This window comes from Conger conger, chromosome 14, assembly GCF_963514075.1.
Source record: "Conger conger chromosome 14, fConCon1.1, whole genome shotgun sequence".
NCBI classification, from domain to species: domain Eukaryota; kingdom Metazoa; phylum Chordata; class Actinopteri; order Anguilliformes; family Congridae; genus Conger; species Conger conger.
In genome coordinates this window covers 25513617-25532008 of record NC_083773.1, presented here as the reverse complement: position 1 = coordinate 25532008, position 18392 = coordinate 25513617, and the positions used below count along the sequence as shown (strand labels likewise).

At 42.3% G+C, this 18392-nt stretch overlaps 1 protein-coding gene across 4 annotated transcripts in view; it reads right to left on the bottom strand.

Moving 5' to 3' along the window:
* LOC133109599 (death-inducer obliterator 1-like) overlaps nucleotides 1–16144 on the bottom strand; it is a 32053-nt gene extending 15909 nt beyond the window's left edge. For 2 of the 4 annotated variants that reach the window (XM_061218988.1, XM_061218990.1), the window contains exons 1-7: nucleotides 16039–16144; nucleotides 8650–8798; nucleotides 6636–6751; nucleotides 4428–5271; nucleotides 3858–4185; nucleotides 3428–3691; nucleotides 1239–1461 (exon numbers count right to left, since the gene is read on the bottom strand). In XM_061218988.1, coding sequence (XP_061074972.1) covers nucleotides 1239–1461; nucleotides 3428–3691; nucleotides 3858–4185; nucleotides 4428–5271; nucleotides 6636–6717 — 1741 coding nt within the window. In that variant the 5' untranslated portion in view covers nucleotides 6718–6751; nucleotides 8650–8798; nucleotides 16039–16144. The remainder of the gene's footprint in view (nucleotides 1–1238; nucleotides 1462–3427; nucleotides 3692–3857; nucleotides 4186–4427; nucleotides 5272–6635; nucleotides 6752–8649; nucleotides 8799–16038) is intronic. The other 2 variants (XM_061218989.1, XM_061218991.1) reach the window with 2 other exon arrangements.
* Nucleotides 16145–18392: the final 2248 nt, after the last annotated feature.

The following is an 18392-nucleotide window of genomic DNA, read 5'->3' as shown; positions in this document are numbered from 1 at the left end:
GAATTTATGATGAAGCAAACCATGCAACGTTAAATTCTACAATGTCTGGAATGCTACGGACCTAAAATGGGCGGTGTATGACACCGGTGCAAAATTTGGCCTACAATCATGCTGGTTCAGCTTCCCAATGCAGGGGTTATAACCAATTCATTTCTCCCAACAGATTTCGGTATGCCCCGTTTAATGATCCAAGTTGAAATTCACCCATTAAATCATGCAGGTTTTGTGTCATCAGTTAAGGAAGAGAAATCCATTGGGCGAAATAGTTAGTCCTAACTCTGGCATTTGTTGACCAGCATATTGGAAGAACTTTTTAATGAGTGCGCAGATGAAAAAACAAATCACTGAGACCTACCTGTTTGTGTGGGACTGTGGCGAAGGCCTACTGGCAAGCTACAAGCGGCAGGACAAGGAAATGGACCGGACCCACAACAGGTCCACACATACAACGCACTGCGCATGGACCTCTGGCATCAAACTTACAAAAATACCTAACGAGGTTAAAGCATGTCTGTCGGAAAAACATTGCAAAACCACTTATCAGGGAGAGTGCAAGATGTTTAACGAAGCTACAAAAACTCATTTGGTTTCAAAAAGAGCCCCAGTTCATTCAAAAGGCCATTGCTGGACACAGCACATTAAGAATGCTGCTTTAAGCAATATCTCTTGTGCTTTTTTCTGTACTCTTGCTGCCTGTCACAAGTAAACCTTTAATGATGTGGGCTGGGCACCCAAAACCCAGTGCCCAAAAGCCTGGCTGAGAAATTAAGTGATGTAAAGTCTGCTTTCAAGAACAGTAACATTCATGGCGTTCCTTCAATCCTTGGGGCTTTTTTAATATACTCGACTGGAGTCACACATCCTAAATACTTACCTGAGAGAACTGCACCATAACCATTTCTGGGCTGTGTACTTACCTGTTGCCAAATTGGTGGCAATTTACCCACAATACACTTCCCTTGCACCATTACTGAGATTCACACTACGGAAGACTGAAAACACAGAGGTGGCAGTTAAGATCCAAAACTCACTGCCACCACCTTCTGTGTTCATGAACGGAATGGTTACATCTCTGAATTGATGAGTTAGAGGACTGTCAAGGATAGCCCGTATGGAAAAGCTTATATTAGACTGCCAGTCTCAGGAAACCTTTTGTGAGATGTATGGCATTGAAACTAACCACAATTTGGCAAACAAAATGATGTCAGGTGTTTGGAAAACCTGCAGGAGATACATACACGATTTGTTAAACACAGACGAAGCATTTGGAGCAGTCTTTTCTGGCGTTACTGCATTGTAATTATGGTCGCTGGACCAGGACGCAACGGCTGGCTCCTGTTCTTTGCGCTCCCCTGCTTCCTCATCCTCCTCATCGTCACTGTCGGAATCGTTGTCGTTCTCCGGCTGACCCGAAGACTCGGTTGACCTCCGCCCTGCCGCCCGTTCTGGACCTGATCTCTTCTGGAGAAGACAGACAGGGGCAATCAAGCAAACTCATGCCAGGTGACTGAAGACCTACCCATTTACTGTGTTATGAGAAAGGTGTCAGGGGAGGGCTCAAGTGGCAAAAAGTAGATGTGTATTCTGCAACCTGATTTTTTTGGCTATAATTCAGTCCTCAACCAAGACGACAATATATTACAGTCATTATACACATTCACACTCACTAACGAGACACTGCAAGCCAATCTGTTCTTTGTAAGGCTGTTCAGTCCATGGAATCGACTTGCACAATGCATTCTGATAAAGCAGTACTACACTTGTTTTCCTAATCATGGTTTTGCAACTTGTGATAAGGAGAAAGGAGAAAGATGCTCATAGTGGATTTCAACTGAATTGCAAGCAGTTCAATCAGACCAAAGAAATCTGGGTTTTGAAGGATCCATTGTAAGACTAATAAAAACAGATAAACACAAAAAAGTAAATAATTATAAATCAAGAGGAGTGTCTAAATTTAATATACACCCAAAATGAGGCAGTGTTGCATTGTTAGTTAATAGCAAATCAGTTTAATTTAATAACTATAATGAATCTTTAATACTTTATTGAAGAATTAGTAATTCCTTTTGAATTTAGCACTTCTCATACTTATATTACTTTATAGTGATGAGGGGGAATTTGCCTCAACCACCAATGTGTATGTAGCACCGGGGTGACAAATGGCAGCCATTTTGTACCAGAATGCTCACCACATCAGCTGAGGCAGGGAACAATATTTTAGCCAATTCAAACCTGGGATGATTTAGGTGGCAGGTTGAGAGCCACGCATGGAATTTAGCCAGGACACTGGAGAACCCCCCGGCTCCTCGCAATGAATGCCATCGTTAGATGATCTTTAATGACCACAGTGAGTCAGGATATCAGTTTAACATCGCATCCCATCACTGCAGAGGCATTGTAGTTTATTTGATCAGAGGGAAGATCGCCCCCTATTGGTTCTCTAACACCACTTCCAGCAGCAACTTTGTTTCCCCAGGAGGTCTCTTAATCAAGAACTGACCAAGCCCACAAAAACATCAGGGTGTTTCATGACCGGGTGTGTTACTGGGCTGCAGTGCACACCTGACTGAGAATGAGGGTATATATGTTGCTCAATAGGGCATAACTGGAATTGATCAATCCAGCTTAGGGTTGTTCACAGTTCACTGATTAACTGTTAATCATTCATAAGATTGTTGGATTAATTTAATTGATTCAACTGTTAAAATTCAATGAAGCATTTTAATCAATAACCCAATGTTGGCGATTAGATTTGAGATTAGAAAGACGTTTGGTAATGCTATATTTTTTACAGCCTAATGAGTATTTACAGAGTAAATACACAGCTACTTGTGTTATTAGGTAACCAACTTTGATTTCAGTATTATGAAACAAAGTCAGCAAGTGCCCTATGCAAGTACTATATAAAAACATCTTACAGCCCAGTAAATACTAGCTAATTAAAGGGCTGGAAAATAAAGTTAATCACCGTTTCTCCATTAAGACAGAAATCCCCTCGACTGTTGGAAAGTTGAGATTCACGAATCCCTCGAATGGCAGCATTAAAGCTAAATTCTATTTGTCCATTCCAAGAACATCGGTGCCATCTGAGCATGTCACATCTTCAGCTGACCAGACTGATCCCAGAGCAGCCATACTTACATTTCTTAACAGAAAAGCTTTGGTATGAGGGTAGTAGGTAATGGGGGGGGGCAGACTTCATAGGCTTTTACTCACCTTTCTGTTTGCTGCATATAGAGAGCCCTACTTTTGGGAACATGCTACTATCATGCTAAACGAATGGTCTACAAGTTGCACAACAGAATACAAATTGCACTACTGAAGAACCATTTTATGGGCTACATAGCAGATTTTAAGCTTAGCCTGAATATTATTCGATGAATGGGCTTAATTATACTACAGTTGCATCCCTAATCCATTTGGTTACCTTGGCAGCAGATCGCGTGGCACGTTTCCTCTGCGCTTTAGGCTTGGGTTTTTCCTTTGGCTTGGTCTCCTTGACATCGGTGATGGTCTTCATGGCGGCCGCGGCGTGCCGGAGGATGCAGTCGTTACCGCAGTACACCGAGTCCGGCAGGGCGTTCTTACTGCAGCCCGGGCCGATGCACTTGGGCAGCGCTGCTCCGCTGGCTGCTGCTGCTCCTGCTCCTGCCGCTGCCGTTGCTGGTGTTGCTGCTGCGGCTTCCATGGCCTGTTAACCAACTCAAGCACGTCAAGAACACACCCCAAAACACAACCATGCAACAACAAAATACAATATTCACTGATACTGCTGATATTTGAGTGTCTTTAGTTTATCACCTCTGCCGCCACTGAATACAATACTGCAATAGGCCAAGTGATTAAACTCAACATACCGGCTGAAATATCTTAATTTTCTTTTTTCCGCTTGGGTTGGTTGCCTTCTCGATCCTGCCCTTGATGCCCAGGTCTTCGCCAGGCTTGTCCTCCACTCCAGCAGGGAGAGCCGTGTGCTCAGCGGTGGAGTTCTGCCCAAGCTTTCTGGGAGGCCGCTTGTCGCTCTCGGAGGCGCTGGCGGGAGAGGTGGAGCGGCTCTTCTGCACCATGCAGTTGGGGCAGATGTAGTCTTCCCCGTTCCTCTCCAGCAAACGACCGCGGGCCTCTGTGATGCCCACACAGTCGCCGTGGAACCACTCCTCACAGCGATCGCAGCAGATCATAAACCTGCACATGACAACACTTCAGGCCCCCAACACAACTGTGCACTACAACTAACAAAACACAGGTAACATGGCACCGTGGAGCTTAAGTATTGTACAATTTAGGAAGCTTTCGATATATTGTGTAGGTTTTCTGCACTAGAAGCTAGTAAAGATTGTATCTATGACTATGATAGTTTCCGGCAAAGGCACAGCAATCACTATTTGTGGCCAACATATTAATGGAGGGTTAGAGGATGGACATACCTCTTGTTGTGCTTCTGTCGACAGATGCAGTATAACGCATTGGGATCGTAGCCCTCATTGCCAGATTTATCCGAGGAATCATCATCCTCACTATCACTGTCAGTGTCATCATCACTTTTTCTGTCCTTAGAGGGCTTCCTCCTGCCTCTAGGCCTAGTGACTTTTCTCTTGACAGGAGTGGATTCCTTGCTGGCAGCCCTGGCCGGACTACTGGACGGCTGTCTGGTCTCAGCAGCAGGTTTCTCCTCTCCTCCTTCCTTCTCCTTTTCCTCTTTATCATCGCCCCCCTCCTGCACCTCAGGGTCCTCAGTCTTCCCCTGATCCTGGGGGGTCAGCTCCTCCTTCGCGACGGGCGCTTCCTCATTGTCCTCGTCGTCGTTTTCCGAGCTCCCGTTGTCGCTGACAGAGCCGCCCTTGGCCGAGGCCATTTTCCTGCGCCGGCCCTGGGGCCTCTCGGGGGACATCTTGTCGTCGGGGGCTTTGGCGTCGGCGCTGCCGTCGAAGCTGGCCTCGGAGGCGGTCTCGGCGTCGGTGGGCGTCTGGGACGGGGGGTCGGAGGCCTCCAGGTGCGGCGGGGCACTCCTCCTGCCACCGCGGCCGCGCTTGGCGGTGGACAGGAACTCCTCCATCTTGTCGGTGCGCTTGGCCTGCCGGCCGCTGCGGCGCACGGGGGCGTTACGGCCGTCCTGGCTGTCCGCGTCTCCCGGCATCTCCCTCTTAGCGATGGTGGTTCTGCGGAAGCCCCAGGTCTTCTTAAACTCGCCGCCGGCCTTCACAGACTTCTCGGCTTCCTCAGGCTTTGCATCCTCATCGGCCGGCTCCTTCTCCTCTGCCGCTACAGAGGCTGTCAACAGGAGCAGAGGAGTCAGTCAGTCACGAACACGCAGGGAGCCACTACCGCTCTCACCGCAACTTTAAGAGCCACTGCTCAACTGCTGACAAACGCATAGTTCTGAGTAAAGCAAGACAGTCCGCAAGAACGGAGAGCAGATTTTACCCATTGGGTAAAAACAGGGATTAGGAAAACAGAAATGTATTTTAGAGTACAGCTCATTGAAACAGCTTCTTACCATGCATTCACATTTGATTTCATTTTCCCAAATTAAAATCATGCCCATTTAGTGGAGAATAAGTGGAAGTATGCAAAGAATCAGATAACACGATGAGTCCAAGGCTTGAAATAAACATTTTTGAGATGGAGCCAGAGGGGGCTTCTGGATGAAGATATTTTTAGCCAGCATTTTGTCCAGAAAACATCCAGTGTGCACCTGTCCCAGTGAGTTGGAACTCATCCTCTTACACACAAGTTTCCATTTCTCTCTCAAATTTCAATGACATAGCACCAAATGAGATACTAATAAAATGCATTTAAAGTGATAACTATCCCATGCACTGTGAAGCCTGCGATGGACAGGGATCGATTGTGGCATAGAAGCCCTTTTCCTTCACAACAGCATCCACTGAACATCTCCAAAAAGTACCAAGCTCAGCTCGGCCAGCGAATGAATGCCTCCATCTTTGCAGCTCAGGTGTGCAACAAGAATAGTACCATTATACGGTTTCATGGCTAGTCTACAGCAGCAACAAAGCTAGTTAAATTAACGTCCGAGCCGATTGTGGTCAACTTTCTACATTTCAGCAATTACATTTCTTTCAGCAACACATTAGCTTTTTATGGGCACAGATGGCATTCAGAATTCAATGGCTCCATAATTTCTACCTCAGTATCAAAAGCCAACCATGCCTTGGTCTTACAGAAAACCTTCCACAAGCAGTGTTTTTTTTTCTCCCCTCGTCTGGCTTGTGTGCGTCTCCACACAGCCATTAACCAACACAAGAGCTGACCGCCAGAGCCAGTGTGCAAACCACAGACGAGGGATTTGAAGCATTCAGCCAACAGAGGATGAAACATGGGATCATGTCAAGGGCAGTAGCCACAGGCCACAATGGACATCCTGTCAGTTTGTGCTCTGTCATTGAAGTTCAAAGCATTAAATGGAAACCGTTAAAAACAAAAAAAAGAGGGGGGAAAAAAAGGTCTTTTAGCGGAAAGTCAAGCGGAAAACTTGATGAAATTTTGGGCAAGCCTAGATCAATCTGCAGACAGAAGCGATAGATTCACCAGCATTTGGCAGGGGCGGCGGGGGTTCATTTCAAGCCCTGTTAGTGCAATGATTAGCCCAACCATAAAGCAGCTTTTCAAAGTACCTTGAGAGCTGACATCCAGAGGGTCCTGGTTCTGCTCAGACCCAGGAGCGAGAGACCGCTCCGGGCTCATACTGTCCTCCATAGCAGAACAGTCACTATACTCTGAACCACAATATCTACAACCAAGAGAGAAGCACAATTCAATGGAAGTTAGGTTTAGCCTGAGGAAGTCTCTTCCATCTAAGCAGTGCCCAGCGTATGAAGCTTTGATTGTCATCTTCTGGCCATTTGGCAGCATTAAAGGATTTTATATCAAACCGTCTAGCAATGATGTGTATTGCACTGCGCAATATCGCAATCCATTTTGATTCGCGTAAAACTGTCATTAATGGCGCTAGCCAACTTTGCACAAAGCCATCTGTTGGAAGATGGATCAGTCGTCAAACTTGATCAAACTGAAATGACCTCACTACCTCCCTATTCACTTTTCACTAAATAGCCCATTTTGCCAAAAGAATTAAGGCACAAATAGTGTCAAATCTTAGCACTCTTGTTCTGCACTGATTTGTACCTCATGAATTGTTGGGCACGTCTCCTCATTCAAAATGCTAAAATTTATTCTGAGACAAAACCGCTAATTATTCCACTTTCTGTCAAGGAAACTAATCTGAATATACCCAAGGAGAACAAAGGCTATACCAAGGGGAGAAGAAATCAATATAAAAGCCATTTTTTTCCATGTTAAATTGAATACAGAAATAACTGAAATGGACACACTTCTTACTGCCGCTTTACTTAGACCAGTAAGGTGGCTTAGTTCTGAAATAAGTGGACAATTCAATTTGGACACTGCTGCTAAATACAAAGACATACTAGTGACAAAACCCACTTCATTTTCTTCTGATCATTTCAGCAAGTCAATTTGCAACATCCCACTAAAGGATTGAATTATTAAATTTAACTCTGCATTTCACAATCAGAACATTCTGTTTTGCAAGCACCATGACAAGGTGCAATTCGTTTGAAAATAAGCTATTGTTTTCATGGTCACCAAACTGTTCCAAGTAGAGAAATGGCACTTGACCACTGGGTCAACAGAAGCAATGAATAGAAAATTGAACTACTACGGTTAAGATGAGTGTACGTGTACATGCAGAATCATGTTCAAGACCCAACCCACCCAGGGATGATTCCCAATGACTCCAGCATAGGGTGATACATTATTTTTAATTGTCTTACTGCTCAATTCATCCTTGTCCTTTCAGAAGATGAAATCAAATGTCAGATTCTCATGCACTTTAAATAACATCCACTTGCACAGAAACACTTCCCAATGGTGTACACCACTGAGGAACAAAGCTCACTAAGGACTCTGGATAAGGTAGAACTTTAAATAGCCTAAGTTAGAGGGGGGTTGCCACTGTACATCCCAAAGAGGCCAGGGTTCAGGGTAAAATTTATTTGTGCTCTACCTGAACAGTATGAACATTAGGTCGACTCCTATTAGTTTGAGACATTGGGATTACAATGTCATTGGTCACAATGGAAAACTGTACCCAGTTACTGTAATCTTCAGCCGTCTTTTACAAATATATCAAAAACCAAGTAAGGCAATTTGTTTAAAACAAGATGAGCCATTTGACATTTTTTTGGTGCCAATCAACACCTTCCACCCTGCCCACAGACAATTTTCAACCAATCAAAGGCTGTAAACTGGAATTCACCACCAAAGTAATTCACCAAAAAGTGCGTATCAAACTGCTGCATTTTTACCAAAGTGTAATAACTAGAGAATAACTGAACGGCACTGGTTCAGACTTAGTCGAAATCCACAGAGACTTCACATGCACGTAATGTACGGTCAAACATACAACCCATTTGGTCTTTGTTATTCAAGCGGAGAGGTTTGCCCTCAAATATTTTCAAGTCACGAGCAGTTATATTCAGCCACTCTTTCGCACAAAGGGCATTAGCTCACTCCTTGCTTGCACCCAGCGCTACTTCCAACTACCCTACAATGTAGGTGCATAAGAGCCCACTGGATTCTCATTCACAGGTAACAAAGGGCCATTACCTGTCTTTCCTCTGTGGCTGGGTTGAGGTTATGGAGCAGGCAGGGCAGTCAGCAGACACCCTCTCTGCTCAGCTGAAAGGCAAAGGGTCCTCTCTTATTGCAGGCTTTCCCCAGTCCACATCACAGGCCTGGCTCTGAGGTAACTGGAGCTGGGGGTGGAGACAATATCCAGTCAGTACACAGCCAGGAATGGAAAGTACTTTGTGTCACTTGCACAGGCATACATACACACAAGCACTCATGCACACGGTGACAAACACAAGGCACAGACAAGCAGCACACACAGGCTAAACATAGTGGGAGTGTGTGTGTGTGTGTGTGTGTGTGCGTGCGTGTGTGGGTGTGAGAATTTTGAACAGGTGCACCTATGCTTTTTACAGAAGTAAATTACAACTTTCTGCCACTTAACACCACTGACACCAAGGCATCTGCATGTGTTTGGAGTGACATAGAACCACGACATCAAGCCTTTATTTCCCACGCGAGCACAACAGCCTTCAGTTCATTCCCAACTCAAATACAACAATGTCAAGCCAACTTCCATTTCCGACAGCTTTCAGCTCTACCCAAAAACTAAAACGGGTAATTGCACTGGTTTGGGCATTTGCTGGCGATCAGAAGGGTCAAAGCTCTCATTTAATTAGACCCTCTGGGCTTAGAAGATTATACGGTCAAAGGTGCGGGGCAGTCAACCGCCAAATTCACCATGGAAATGAAAATCCTGGAAAAGTTACATTTATTTGAATATAGACAAGGGCCAGACAGACTACAACAAAGGAATATGAATATTTTAAGTAACATGAAATAACTAAAAGTATCCAGACAAAATTCAGGGGGATGTCCTGTCAGCATCAATTCAGGAACACTGGAAAAGACTGTCCAGAGCACAAATGGTGCTTTTTTACTACTTATCACTATACAATTACACGTGCATGTTCTTTAGGCAAGCAGGATCATTAAGTAAGCAAATTGCAGGTTAGGAGTTACACCTAAATCCCAGCTTCTTTCTTTTAAAATGCCCAAAAGTGCCCATAAATATTTATGACTATGATCATTGAAACATTTTTTTGTGATCAAATGTCAAATCAAATTGCACCATAATAAATCGTTTGAAGAAAACTGCAAAACTGAAATTAAGCGGCATCAACATAAAATGTATTTGTCTTGATTTGATATGCTGATTGAAATTAAGATTTCATAAGGAAGTGACAAAATGTTTTTTTTGCTTGTTTTTTTGCACGAAAAACATTCCCACAAAATGCGATATAATTACTGAAGAAAACTCAGCACAAATAAGATGCAATGGCCAAAAACTAACCCTTACCATCCTCTGCTAAAAGACCTTCAGGAATGACAGGAGACAAGAACAAGTTCTACACAAAACATCAAGCTTACTCAGGATTTAACCAGGGACGTGGTCCGCAAGAATCTGAAAAGGCAATCTATCTGCAACCCAAGTGGTTTGTCACACAACTCAACCCATTTCACATGCCAAAAAAAGGCAATTGATGCTACTTCAGTTCAATCATTTCAGTTTGACTAATTCCTTCAGTCCCCATTTCAGGAGTCAAGCCATTTCATGCAGATATTGTGGTTTCAAATAAATAAAATAAAAAACATTGGTTGAATATCCACAGCCACATTAAACTACTGACATTTGATTAAGTATTCGCCATCAAGGAAATTTTAAATTGGTATAGCTTGCAACAAAGAGTTATTACTTCCCCCAAGCTGTCCTTGAAAACCCCTCTTCATGATGTTTTTGCTGTAATCTTGTCTCACCCTGTGTATTTTGGCGTTTATTCACCAAAAAAGAGTTTATGGACACGCACCCAATTTGTGTTTTTAGATGGTTCAATTCTCTAGAATTTGCATACTATTCACATTTGGATGGAAACCATCAGTTTGAGAAGCCATTCAGTCCATTATATGCACTTCATGCAGAACTGAGCAAATGGCAGATTTTCCTCTTTACACTGAGCAACCACCCAAATCAAAGCAAATTACAAATGGAGGAAATGACTCGCAAATAAGCACTTAAAGAATACACAGCACATATATAGTGATGACAAGTGGAATGAAACCGCTATGTTTAAGGTTCCTGTGAAATTTGGATGCACATAATGAATGCAGGTGCTGTAGTGGACCAACATAAAATTCCGTCAGATACCATACCTCTGTGCTTTCAGCAGACTCCTCTGAAACTAAGCATCTCCACCCCTTATTTAAACTCATAATGTGCCACATATACCAGCAAATACCACCATATTCTTCAACACAGCTAATGTTATAAGGCATCCACTCGTAGTATTTTTTTTAATGCACAAACACATTTCCAATTAATAGAAGAAAATGGCAACATTGAACATTCAAAGATTCAAATAATGTTATCAACATTATTTCAAAGCAAGTGATCACCCATTCAATCTAACGGCACAAATAAGTGAGAGGTATGTTCTGTGCAGAACACACCATAACTAAACCAAATAAACTCTTAAGACTCCTACTCCTTTTAAAAAAAGGAAAGATAAAGTTTGAATTTAAGTTCTCTTAACCACAAAGCGTTCTCCATACCCAATTAAGATTAATTACTCACTATTTTACCTGTTGCTTTAGAAGAAAGTCAAGTGAACCGTCCCAGGCTGTGTAGCATGAATTTCAACTCACTTGTTCGTAAAATGTATTTTAAAAGCTCTCAAAATTATTTTGCTGCCATCTAAGCTAGTTTTGCCAACTTCTCAGCCAGGTAACGTGGTACAAATGAGAAACTAACTTGTTGAAAACTGGACTCATTTAACACCATTTCAAAACATAAAAGAAAATTGCACTGCTTATTAAATAAACTGCCACATGTATGCTCACTGTCAATACTAAGCACCAAAGAAAAGGAAAAAGGGCACATTCTAATCAGGCTGACAATTTCTAAATCTGGAAAATGGGAGTCATGGCTATTCTTAAAAGGAAGCACACAAAAGAAGTTCACTAAACCTTACTCATCCAGTCTGTCTAGAGGTGAAACTGTCGACCACAATGCACTGGGATGTACACAGAGACAGGTGGCTATGCAAAGAATGCATGTTGCATGCCACTGCAGCTGTACAGACAAGTTTAATATGCATCACCCAGGCCACCTCTTCTACAGCAGCCACGCTCTTCTGTCCAACTACTCGGTCAGGGTTAAGGGCAGAACAAGCAAGGCCAAGATCACTTAGAAACCCGGACAAAGAGAACACAAACGGCTTCACATCTCCCCTCTCAGAATAATACTGATAAGCACGGTCTGACCCAAATGACAGCCTTGGCAAATCTAAGGAATTCTCACTGGAATGCACACTGCAGCAGACCAAGCTGCTCACAGTCCAATTCGCCCGCAGTGGGCCAGCAGGCTTGTAAAGGCATTAAGAACCGAACGTTACATTCCGCTACAGGGTACACAATTTGATACACTTGCGGTATTTTCAACAAAGTTGGAATGGAAACAAATTATGACTGTAAAAGCCTTGCTTATTCCTGAGTCATAAAACAAGCAAAAGCAATGCTTTTATAGTTTGGCGCAAAAGCAATATTATCTTAAAATAAAACAAACAAATTTGTTTTTACAGGCAGATTCAATGAGTGTATAAACGTTAATTGAAATATAACTAATAAAATACATTTTAAATATTGGCCGGTAATGTACAAATTTCCGAATATGGTTGGACGAGATGAGAATTCAGTGTCTCACAATCGGGTCTGAAGTAGCTGGAAATGCGAGGTATGCTTTTGCCAGAGTGGCAAGCGTTGAATAAATGAGCATTTTCATTCAATCACTTCAGTAGACAGCTGGAAAGCACGGAGGAGAAGGGAGAGGGGAAAAAAACCCCACGTCCGTGCCATCTAAACGATATAAAAGAAAAGCCTTGGTTAACCGACCAGCATCAGGTCTGTTGTGTTCCAGTCAAGTGTTCAGAATGTGACATCAAAAATAAAAGAGGGGAGAGAAATGTTTGTGGCAGGACAATTTGAACAATTAGACATGTTGTGTGCAAGAGGTACGCAGAGGCATTCAAGTGTTTTGTTCCTGTCGGCAGAGTTGATACAGGTCACCTCCTAACGTCTGGAGAAACATCTCAGTGACGGGAGTAAAAAAAGCAGGGATTCTGTCATCCCAGATGCTCCATGAAAATGACCAACATTATGCATAAAAATCACATTACAGTAAGCAGAATGGGCTAGAGTGCATTTTGGTGGCAAAATTGGGAGAGATGAGATTTAGTTGATACTGCAATCCATTTTCAGCTGCGCAATACGTATCACCATATTCGTGTGCAACGATATAAAATGACCCACCTAATAGGCATAAATATATAATTTACCATGAGTTGAAATGACCATAACTTTCATAAGTGCAAGTTAACTTAATTGCCACAATATGGCCACATTTGCAACAGAACGACATTGCAACTTTTAATACCAACTACCAGTTCTAACCAATTACAATCTCTCAAACCAGAGAGATCAAATTCTTGTCCAAAATTCATAAACTAATTAACATTTTAGCTCATTACAAATGGATGTCTACTTTAGGAATGCAAGTATCCCTGCCACTGCACAGCATTTATTGCCACTCTCGGTCTGTGCTGACCTCATAAACACACTTGCATTCCTCAGCCAGCCTTGAGTCTGCCACATCCAGGGCAAAGTTCAGGTAAATACCCTTCTTGTGTAAACAGCACAGCAGGCTTGCTTTGGCTGGGTAGAGATGGCAGCTAACTGTGAGAGACAACAACCTATCCAACCACGATATGCTTCCCTTGTGTTTGGCTAAAACAAAAACCTACAACCACACCGGCCATTTTCTGATAAGATTGGACACTTGATTGGACACGGAATGTTCCCAAGTATGGCGGGGTTTTTTTTATTACATGTAAGTCTGACAGGGTGCCAAAAGGTACAGGCTAGGCAGGGAGGCAACATTCTAAATGAATGTATCATTCTGTACAATTATAATAGTCCTGTTCAGTGCACCAAACAATGCAACAAGCACTCACATTAATTCAAGTCATCAACCAGTCTACATTTTAATCATGGAGTAACAACCTACATGGGAAAAAAAGCCACCCGTTTTCAGGTTTAAAGGTACAAACAGTAATTTCATACTTCTAACGGTCAAGAGAGAAACAGCGGCAAAAAACACCTTCAAACCACAACACTGTTTATCCCTCCCCCTTCTCTGTAAACGTGCTGACATTGAAACGCCATTGGCTGTGGCAATTAAAACCAATTTTCAACCAATACAATGTTTTGGTACAGAGTGTCAGGCCGTCAACCCTATATTTTTAAACCCGAATTTAAGGACTATGAACACAGGCAGAGGGTGAGTCAACATATCAGTGAGCCTTTTTCAATGATGAGAAGGGATTTACAATGGTCTTGAAACAATGTTTTAACAAACAAAAAAACGAGTGTACCTTTAAAAGCAGCAATAACCATTCCCTACAAAAGTTATAGGAACAAGTGGGTTAATTGCAAGTACCACTAGATGGCACCATACCCAAATTGCAGTGTACCAGTGGCAAAGTCTTCCATTTTGAGACCTATTACAATATATGCACAGACAACTGAGCTTGCATTTTATATATGAGGAAATTTCCTGCCAATCAAAATGCTTAGAAATCATTAATTTGTACATAAGGAGTTTTTCGGAAAGCAGTCACAAGTGTATTTACTTTGGAGAAAAATGCGTTTTAAAAAATCTATTTCAAGAATATCATGAGCAATCTGTTCACGGAGTGCGGATCATCAGGGTTTTGTCAAGCGAATTAAATGACCGTAACGTAAATATGGTTGAAAGACTCATAGACCCCCTCATTGTATGGAGACTCTCGCATCTAACCAAACCTTGCCACTGTACAGTGCGAAGATTTTAAATAATAATGCGAACTCAGTGATTGACCCAACGGCTTAATTACAAGGTTTGAGCTAGTCTAGCCATGTTAACCAATTAGACTGCGATTTTGTGTACGTTAGCAGTGCGTACATAGCTAGATTAGTTAGACTAATCGAATTAATCACTAGTATGCTAGTGATTTAACATTGATAACGTTGCCGTAACTACGACAACGCCACAGACAATGCTAGCTTGCTAACATTGGATTGAACGACTTCGCAACTGGCAATTGCTGTTAACGTTAGCTAGCTAACTTACACAAATCAAATACCACCGGACGGTGGTTAGCTGAGAGAAATAACACTAGAGCTAATGTTATTCTATTCGATTAAGCCTAGTATTAGCTAGATACATAATGTAACGTAGCCTGCATCGGAATGTACAGCGCCCTCCATGGATGGGTTAGCATAACATTACTTAACTGGCTAATGCGAAATCCGATAACGGAAACCATTTTAATGTTAACGATGCCAAACGCTGCAGTCTGGACGCAGAATATGTGCAATTGAATGTGTAACGTTACACGTAACGTCAGCTCTAGCGAAGGGTAGCTAACGTTAGCTAACACTTTGGTGGCACAAATCGTGTTGCCTTCCTAAACACTAGGTAGCGAGACGACTGTGCTAACGTTACTCGATACGTTTGGTAGCCAGCTAAGTTAGCATATGGGGAAATTAGCCAACGTTAACAGCCAATAGCCAACTTACTGACGCAAAGTAACGTCAAATCTAGAGTTAACTAGTCACAGAGGACACTAAACTGCACACATAACTAAGCTGCCGAAATAACATTTGTATGATTTCAACCGTAATCAACGTTAGCAATCTGGCTGGTTAGCTAGGCTAGGTAATACTTCGTTACCGAAACTACTGCTTGCAACAGTTAACCGCCCGTTTCTAACTGCCCGTTTCTAAATCTTTTTACCGTAAATATAAATAGCTACTTAAGTATAATGGTTGAAATGCATTCGCCATTTAACTTAGCTAGCTACTTTAACGACTGCCTTTTCACCGAGGAAAAAACAGCAATCAAGGCCAAACCAACGACAGATACCTTAGCTTGCTAGCCATATAAATAAATCACAATAGTGATTAGCCAACTATATAACAACGTAACTAGCCAATGCCGTTCATTGGCCTACATATATGCGCGCATAACTAGCTAAAACATGTATGGGCGTCTAGCATAGGTTGTCTACATTGTGAAAACGAGGGCAAGGAGCGTGTTGCTAGCTAACAATATTAGCTAACATTAGCTAGTAGAGGGTTGGCCCTGACTAGCGAGCTACGACATAGCCCGCCATAATGTTACCACCACCAGACCACGCTTCAGACAGCAGACAGAAATACTGAAGAAAAAACATTACTACATCCAGTAGTTATTCCTCCGAACTTCATTACAAGTAGTTACTCGTCTTAAACATCGATATTTGCGATTAAAGCAGAAGGCGACCGACTCACTTCACTGTCCTCGTTGATGTTTTACAATTTAGAACGATCTCCATTCAAGTCCTCCATTTTCTCTCTCCGTGGTGATGGTGGTGGAAATGGTCGGAGTGGCATAAACATAAGGGGGAGGAGAGGAGAAAATAGTCACGGACGAAGTAGCACGACACCACAAGGCTCGGAGTGGAGTTGCAGGGGTTTAAAAGTGTGCTCTCAGATGCTTAAGACGAGGCGCCGTTTTCTTTTATGGCGTTACGTTTCAGATACATTTTGTAATTAGCCGTGCTGCGCCTACATAGCTGAACATTTATCGTGGGGGTAGGCTACTTTATTAGTCAACTAAATAGGTCAGAGTTCGAACTGCCAGTGAAAACCATCACAAAGCTCTTCATATTAGAAAGTATTTATTTTCACGATTATTTTAGGTCTATTCTTTAATAATTACACATCTGTATTTGAGCAATCAAGAAAACCTGTAAATTATCGTAAAAGCGCAGATGTTTATTGTTTATTGAGTCGATATTCAGTGCAGTCTATAGGTATTTGGACAGTGACAAAGAAGTATTTGTTGTTTTTGGCCCTCTACTCCAGCACATTGAATTAGAGTAGAGTGTAGAGTTGATTCTTGGAGTGCCATCTGCATTTAGTCTGTTGTTGTCTCTCAACATGAGAACCAAAGAAATGGCAAAGACGGACTGGTCAACTCAACAATGGCAAATGACCAGGTGGACCACAGAAGACCAGTGTAGTGGATGACGGAAGAATCCTTCATATGGTGAAGAAAATCCCTTTGTAACTGTTAAATAGACCAAGAACACTCTTCAGGATGTAGGTGTAGATGTGTCAAAGATGACCATCAAGAGGAGAATATGCCAGCAGAACCTCAGAGGGTTCACTAAAAGATGCAGGGTGGCCTGTATATGACTGGGACACGCAAAGTCAGTGGTTCTAATCCCGGTGTAGCCACAATAAGATTTGCACAGCCATTGGGCCCTTGAGCAAGGCCCTTAACCCTGCATTGCTCCAGGGGAGGATTGTCTCCTGCTAAGTCTAATCAACTTTACGTTGCTCTGGATAAGAGCGTTTACCAAATGACACTAATGTAGTGTAAAAGATGCAAACCCCTTGCAAGCCTCAAAAATAGAATGGCCAAGAAAGGTTACAGTTTGCAAAAATGTAAATTGAGTTCTGGAACAAAGTGTTATGGACAGATGATACAAAGATCAACTTGTACCAGAGTGATGGAAAGAGGAAAGTGTGGAGACAAAAAAGGAACAGCCTATGATCCCAAGCATACAATCTCATTTTTCAAACGTGGTGGAGGAAGTGTTATGGCTTGAGCATGTATGGCTGCCACTGGAACTGGCTCACTTGTGTTCACTGCTTGAATTGCTTAAATATACAGAAACATCTGCCCAGATCCAAGCAAATGCATCATAAGTCGTAGACTTCAGGCAGTCATTGATTGCAAAGGATTTGCAAAGCAATATTGAATACGAAGACTTCATTTCAGTTTGCGTTAATTTGTCCGATTACTTTTGGTCCCCTAAAATTGGGGGGACTATGTATAAAAAAAGCTGTCATTCTTACACAGTTCACCCAATATGGATGCAAAAACCCTCAAATTAAAGCTGAAAGTCAGGACTTTAACCACATGTTGTATTTCAACTGTTTGTTTACTGGAGTACAGTGTGAAAACAACAAAAAACGAATGGACTGCATTATAAGTCCAGTATTCCACTCGATTCTTCCAATAGATCTACTGCACAGAGAGAGGTAGACTGCAATGACACAAATTATGGAAACGCACCTTAAAGAAGTTTTGTATCTGTGCCTTTTTTCGTCTGTTGTTTCTCAGACCCATTTTCTTATATATATTCTGTATTTGAAACAGAAGTTTCTTGACTGATTCTTAATTGACAATGTGTGTTAACAAAGACAATCACATGATTACAAATAACCTGTCAGTGATGATCTTTATTACTATTAGACCACTTTCTGAATTAACTGCTTACTATGAGTCTTTCTCTGTCTCTCTCCAGCAGACAGATAGCCTTTGACCTTAATGTCTCTGCTTCTCAGCTAGCACATTCTGGTCTTACAGCAAGGTCAACAAGGGGTATTCAGAAGACAAAATACTGATAAATGTTCGTGGCCAGCTTCATGTCTTTTTGTTTTGGTAAAGCCCCCCCTTTGGGAAAAGTGTGTATAAGAGTCTTACTGTGTCTGATGCAAATCAGAAAGCCGGTAAGCTTTCTCACTTTCTGTCATTTCTTTGCAAATACGAAAGTTAAAGAGAAGAATAGCTATTGTTGTGTTTTTTACTGGATCTGTTTCATCAGACGATGCTCACCTGTGAAATGTTAAAA